Source organism: Triticum aestivum, chromosome 1B, assembly GCF_018294505.1.
Source record: "Triticum aestivum cultivar Chinese Spring chromosome 1B, IWGSC CS RefSeq v2.1, whole genome shotgun sequence".
Taxonomy (NCBI): Eukaryota; Viridiplantae; Streptophyta; class Magnoliopsida; order Poales; family Poaceae; genus Triticum; species Triticum aestivum.
In genome coordinates this window covers 632,862,991-632,870,132 of record NC_057795.1, presented here as the reverse complement: position 1 = coordinate 632,870,132, position 7,142 = coordinate 632,862,991, and the positions used below count along the sequence as shown (strand labels likewise).

At 46.1% G+C, this 7,142-nt stretch overlaps 1 protein-coding gene across 1 annotated transcript; it reads right to left on the bottom strand.

The window, feature by feature from the left end:
* Positions 1-212: 212 nt before the first annotated feature.
* LOC123097595 (transcription factor MYB4-like) lies at positions 213-1,559 on the bottom strand. Its single transcript, XM_044519379.1, has 3 exons — positions 1,156-1,559; positions 916-1,042; positions 213-842 (listed from the first exon to the last, which is right to left on the bottom strand). Exons 1-3 carry the CDS (start codon positions 1,557-1,559, stop codon positions 213-215), a joined length of 1,161 nt encoding a protein of 386 aa, XP_044375314.1.
* Positions 1,560-7,142: the final 5,583 nt, after the last annotated feature.

The following is a 7,142-nucleotide window of genomic DNA, read 5'->3' as shown; positions in this document are numbered from 1 at the left end:
AAGGTCGTCATATCATCTATAAATAGGATGTCCCATAGTACAACCAAAAGTTCGTCATATTCCGTATAAATAGCACACATATGTAATAATATCACTGGTTATTTTCTTGTCCTCTAGCTGCAAGTTTGTGGATGTGTAACTAGATCCATCTCCTCCTCCTTCACATGCACAGTTTTGATTTGTGCTGGGCCGGCCGGCATCGTCAATGGCAATCATCCAGATTCAATGTTTAAGAGTGCATCGTCATCCCATGTCATATCCATATCTATCTCATGCTCAATCTTAATAGAATAATCAATATGGTAGATGATATAGTCCATGTGAACATCATCATCTATGTTGTAAGCCTGGTATTGCACCTCCTCTGCGTTAAATAAACCATCACACATATCCACAGAAAAGTCATCAGATGTGGGAACTAGAATTTCTTCACATGAGTGAATCTGTCTCTTATCTGTGCTGAATATTCCTTGGGTGAGCATTATGTTGGATGGGTTGGATTCTGGCCAATTATCATTCATATGTGCCCGATTTTGTGTTGGGGTTGCTGGTGAAGATGCTGACAATGGAGGTTCTTTCGGATCTAGAGGAACAATGACCTTGCTAGAGCCAATCCCAAGGCTTTTGATGTAGTTTTGTAGAAGGGTCCCTGATTTGGGATTCTTAGCTCTACTGCGGGTCCGCCTCCGCGCAAATTGCCTTCTCTTTGTTGCATTCCAATGATTTTTTATGGAGTTTTCTGTTCTCCCAGGGAGGCGCTTAGCTATCTCTGTCCATTTGTTGCCAACCTCCTTGTGCGTTTGTATCAGAACCATATCTTCCTCCTCACTCCAAGTATCTTTCTGCATTTGTGGTTCCATGCACAATTTTTTTATTCCAAAGCATGAATAGTACACAGAATTTAGAGGGACAAACCTTGATGTTAGGTCTCAAATGGTTGTGCCATCTTTCTCTGCACTGCTTTCCTACTCTTGCAGGCAGCATTTGCGCCATCTGAGACCACTTCCTCAGTCCAAACTGTTCCACTAACTTTACTAATTTCCTGTTAAAATTTGCAAGAACAAACTCATTGGTAACATGCAGAAAGCAACTAATAGCATTTAGTTTTGGTGGAGGCAATATTTAACAAGGCATGCATAAACTGTTCCAATTTACCTGTCTTCTTCCGGTGTCCATTGCCCTTTGACAACGTTAGCCTTCTTCACAGCCTTACTCGAGGCCTTCCTTCTTGGAATAAACCTGCCGCTCATCTCATGCGTCTTGTGTGATCCCATTCCACCTTCTATGAGATGTGAAATCTCCGGTTTTGCCGACAAGAGAGGCAAGTGAGGTCCAGGATTATGAATGATCGGTGAAGCACCGTCAGCGACATCTTTCTTGGTTGTGCCTTGTGGATATGACCCATGATAGAAGGTTGCAAACGGAACGATCGATCCACCAGCAGGTTCAAATGAACTATCAACAGAATGGAGCTCATAGTGGCCATTTTGCTGCACATGGAAATCAAGTGGCACGTCATCACAGCTCCCTGAATGGAGCTGGAAGCAACTAAAACCCATGGGAGGGGTGTGTGTTCAGAAACTAGCTAGGGGGGCGGGGGCGAGAAACTGGATGATGCTTCCTCTTTACCTGCATCTCCTAGAGGAGGAGACATTGGCGCACAATGTCACATTATATCTAAACAAGAACATATGACCCTTAAAGACCACAAGTTAAGTTAGTTTTATGGCTTTATAAATTTGCATCCTTAATGAAACATTTACTATCATAAATTGATTACTTCATGCAAGAGAACTAATGAAGCATGCATTACTCCCAAACGTGGAACACACACTACCCATTGCGACATGTTGGTCATGCACATATTAGCATTGGAGTGCATGTCATATGATGCTTGGTTTCGTTTTCTATGTGATCAAAAGTAAGCACAACTACTTAGCAAACAAAGTAATTATGTATGTATTTGCACGTAGGATCAACTAATTGCAAAAAAAAATATTGTACATGTAAATATAATTTTAAGTCAAATGATTGTAAGACAATCAAATACCAACAATCAACTACATAGGTTCAGATTATTCAACTGGGAAAAGAAGCAGGAAGACGATCATACTGAGTGTCTGCAAGCAGCTCGAAGCAAACAGAGGATTCCTGCCCAGCGAACTTGGCAAGTGGCAACGACCTCACTGTGCGTGTTGTCAGCGTCAGCGCCGCCATCGCCTTCCGCATACCGCACAAGCTCTTGCGGGCATGAAAGGGACAACCGCTGCTGCCTGGGCTGCCGTGCTTGATCCCAGCCTGAGCTGCTCTTGCTTGCAGCCATGAGCTAACATCATCACCCCTGACATCTACCATCGCCATCTTGAGGAGCATACTGAAGAATGGTGACCTGCAACAGATTCAGGAAATACATAACTTGTCTCAGATCGTGCTAGACCTCTGTGCACTTGTATCAGATATATATGAGGAACGAGTATCATATTGATAGCTAAACTGCACAACACTAACATATGTACTGAGCCGCTGGATTATGTAGATGTTACATCCGTATTAACTTGGAGGAGAACATTGTTGTATCACCACTTATATCTGAAATCATCTTCAGTAGCAGCAGCAGTTGGTAGTGCAGCAGGGTAGTTACATGCAGAGAGCTGAGGCTCTTCATAATGCGAAATCAAGCATCTGTGAGCTGAGCAACATGGTGCCGCACCAGGGAAAGCGACTTTACGCTACCTAAGTTTGTTCTTCCATCTGATTTCAGGAGTAGGCTATCTTCATTAAAAGTGTTATTTACAGCTTCAAACTGTGTGACTTGATCACAACCTAGAGAACCCAATTGTAAGATATTTTCTGAAAAAAGTGATGAATCTTAGTTGTTTATTTGCATAACTGTCTCACTTAAGTTATATGATAATGGTCTCTGAGTAATAATTTACAGCGACGGTTTTTTTCTATTCTGCGTAACTGTTTCACATGCTTATAAAAAACAAATAAAAAGTATAATAGGAGTAGAAAAAGAACAATATTTCTTCACAAAAAAAGAACTACATTATCAATATATAATATATCCTTCCTTATGAAACAACATCTGTTATGGCGCTGCTAGAAGGAGGGCGCGAGAGGTTCGGCCGCGGGCTTTTTGCCCACGGCAGGCAAGAGGGAAGAGATTTCCTTCTTAATTCTTGCTTCATTAGATTGATACATCTCCCCTCTCTTTATATAGAGAGGTTTGTTGGGGAACGTAGCAGAAATTCAAATTTTTTCTACGAATCACCAAGATCTATCTATGGAGAAACCAGCAACGAGGGAAAGGAGAGTGCATCTACATACCCTTGTAGATCGCTAAGTGGAAGCGTTCAAGAGAACGGGGTTGAAGGAGTCGTACTCGTCGTGATCCAAATCACCGGAGATCCTAGTGCCGAACGTACGGCACCTCCGCGTTCAACACACGTACAGCCCGGTGACGTCTCCCATGCCTTGATCCAGCAAGGTGAGAGGGAGAGGTTGAGGAAGACTCCATCCAGCAGCAGCATAACGGCGTGGTGGTGATGGAGGAGCGTGGTAGTCCAGCAGGGCTTTGCCAAGCACCGCGAGATATGAGGAGAAAGAGAGGTAGGGCTGCGCCAACAGGAGAAGAAAATTCGTGTGTTGGGCTGCTCCTATGCCTCCACTATATATAGGGGGAGAGGGGGCTGCGCCCCCACCTAGGTTTCCACCCCTAGGGGCGGCGGCCAGCCCTAGATCCCATCTAGGGGGGCGGCCAAGGGGTGGAGAGGGGGAAACTTGCCCCCCAAGCAAGGTGGGGCGCCCCCTTCCCAAACCCTAGGCGCCTTGGGCCCTTGTGGGGGGGGGGGCGCACCAGCCCACCTGGGGCTGGTCCCCTCCCACACTTGGCCCATGCAGCCCTCCGGGGCCGGTGGCCCCACTTGGTGGACCCCCGGAACCCTCCTGGTGGTCCCGGTACGTTACCGATAAAACCCGAAACTTTTCTGGTGACCAAAACAGGACTTCCCATATATAAATTTTTACCTCCGGACCATTCCGGAACTCCTCGTGACGTCCGGGATCTCATTCGGGACTCCTAACAACATTCGGTAACCACAAACAAACTTCCTTTATAACCCTAGCGTCATCGAACCTTAAGTGTGTAGACCCTACGGGTTCGGGAACCATGCAGACATGACCGAGACGTTCTCCGGTCAATAACCAACAGCGGGATCTGGATACCCATGTTGGCTCCCACATGTTCCACGATGATCTCATCGGATGAACCACGATGTCAAGGACTCAATCGATCCTGTATACAATTCCCTTTGTCTAACGGTATTGTACTTGCCCGAGATTTGATCATCGGTATTCCGATACCTTGTTCAATCTCGTTACCGGCAAGTCTCTTTACTCGTTCCGTAACACATCATCCCGCGATCAACTCTTTGATCACATTGTGCACATTATGATGATGTCCTACCAAGTGGGCCCAGAGATACCTCTCCGTCACACGGAGTGACAAATCCCAGTCTCGATTCGTGCCAACCCAACAGACACTTTCAGAGATACCTGTAGTGCACCTTTATAGCCACCCAGTTACGTTGTGACGTTTGGTACACCCAAAGCATTCCTACGATATCCGGGAGTTGCACAATCTCATGGTCTAAGGAAATGATACTTGACATTAGAAAAGCTTTAGCATACGAACTATGATCTTTATGCTAGGCTTAGGATTGGGTCTTGTCCATCACATCATTCTTCTAATGATGTGATCCCGGTATCAACGACATCCAATGTCCATGGTCAGGATGTCAGGACCCCGACTCGATGCCACATAGGTCTAGCATGTAACACCTCATATCACTTTGCGGCCTCACGCACGGTATTCCCACGGGTGTCGTCTTACCTTTGCCCGGGACCGTTTGCGCCTTTTGACACACGTATATGATAGTGTCGCTAGCATCCATATGATAAGGAGCCCGGGCTGACATGGCTAGTCGTAAACCCAAAGTGGCACAGACTTACAGGGACAGGCATCCATGACCCAGCAACGAACGTGTCGGTCATCAGCAATTGGGTCCGGGCTGTAGCACTGGGCTAGCAGGACTCCGGTAAACCGGGCTGTAGCGGGCTAACAGGCCTCCGGTACTCAATGCGTGACATTTCCCCGAAGGGACAGACACAGGAACGAAGAAGGACACATGCCGGCCAGCCTAAGTGTTCCGGAGCAGTAGCAAGCTACCATGGCTCAGTGGAGACACTAGGAGACATTTCCCGGTAAGAGAGGCTACTAAAGATAAACAACTAGATAGTCAGATCCCACGCATACCAAGCATTTCAATCATGCACACAATATGCTCGATATGTGCAAATACAACAAGGCATCACAACATGACTCTAAGACACAAGTACTTTATTTAAGGCTCAGAGAGCCATACATAACATACACATAGGTACGGGTCACACGACCCAGCATTCAAGTCATACAGTCATACAAACCAGCAGCGGAAGTAACTTGTCTGAGTACAGACAACTAGTGAAATAAAAGAGGCTTGGAAAGCCTAGCTATACTACGTGGTCCTTCACAAGCTCAGGATCACCACCTGGGCCTTAGCCTACTCATTGATGTCAACGTCTACGAAGAACCCATCAGAAGGGGTTGCAGTGTCTTCTGTAAAAATGTAAATTATAGCAACATGAGTACAAAGGTACTCAGCAAGACTTACATCAGATCCTACATACATGCACATTATCAAGAAGGGTTGGTGGAGTTGTTGCAGCAAGCCAGCTTTGACTCTTGGCTAGACTATCCTACGAGACTCCAACTTGAAATGGTTTTGCGTACACGAGTCCACTACTCACCACTTCAATACACTACCGAGGATCCACCTCCGTCTTCCTACGGAAGAGCCATCCTCGGCACTCACACTTATCTTGAGGCTTTTAGTAGTTTCCATTTACTTGTCTATGAACTGTATAGGCAATCAAGTAGTCCTTTACCGCGGACGCGGCTATTCGAATAGATCATAATAACCCTGCAGGGGTGTACTTCTTCATACATGTTTCCACCACTTAGCGTCTGCACACGACATGTGCTCGGCAGACTTCAAGCGAAAGCCGACGTGGGTGTAGACCACGACCTACCTAAACACCTAAGTCTCCAATCCAGGTTTATCGCCTATCCAGGTTCCATCCGCAGGGAGTCCGGCCGAGGTTTCCCATACGGCCCTGAACGATGTGAACAGGGTTCCCGAGATACCTAACGGGTATTCGGTACACCGTGCCACGTACCTACCGCATCACAGCCCACCCCTACGGTCAGCGCTGTCCACGGCCTCCAGTAGGCTACAAACACCAGAAACTACTTGCAACTCCTGGACAGAGAACTAGGGTGAATAAGAAGTCGAGCGGGGTCATATTTCAGGGCCCAATGCATGGTAGTAGCTGTATCTTAAATCACACATACAGATCTCAATGCTTAAGGTCGGCTTCAATGAAACAACCCACCATGTACTCCTACATGGCCTCTCATCGATACCTTTACCAAATCGTGTTCACCACACCACTCTCATTACCGACATAATCATTTCACTCTAGCCCATCACCCAGATGAACCAGACCTGACACGACTCTAAGCATAGCAGGCATAGCAAGGTAGGAACAACACATACATATGGCTCAAACAACTCCTACACATGCTAGTGGGTTTCATCTAGTTACTGTGGCAATGACAGGTCATGCAGAGGAAATGGGTTCAACTACCGTAACACACAGCAGTTTGAAACGCGTTGTCTTAATGCAGTAAAAGAGAGCAGGAGCGAGAACATGGGATTGTATCGATATGATCAAATGGTTGGTTGCTTGCCTGATGGTTCGATGCACTGATACGGTTCTTCGTTAGGGTAATCACGGTACTCCTCGGAGGCAGAACCTGCCGCAAAGAACACCGATACACAACCATCACCAAACAATGTGCAACAATATGATGCATGCATGAAACATAGCAATATGAGTGTGTTGGGCTAATGCAACTAAGACCAGAAGGGTTTGAACCAATTTGAACCAAAGATTCAAATTTCAAACTCAAACATGGCCCTTTAAAGTGTTTTTCCTTGTTCTGCATTAAACATCAAGTTAACTTGTTTAATCATGCA

Excerpts from the sequence above, each read along its gene's own strand:
- LOC123097595 (XM_044519379.1), bottom strand. The coding sequence starts at position 1,559 with ATGGGTTTTAGTTGCTTCCAGCTCCATTCAGGGAGCTGTGATGACGTG. Across the intron at positions 1,043-1,155 it reads TGGACACCGGAAGAAGACAG|GAAATTAGTAAAGTTAGTGG; the intron begins GTAAATTGGAAC and ends AAATTTTAACAG. Across the intron at positions 843-915 it reads ATTTGAGACCTAACATCAAG|AAAGATACTTGGAGTGAGGA; the intron begins GTTTGTCCCTCT and ends CCACAAATGCAG.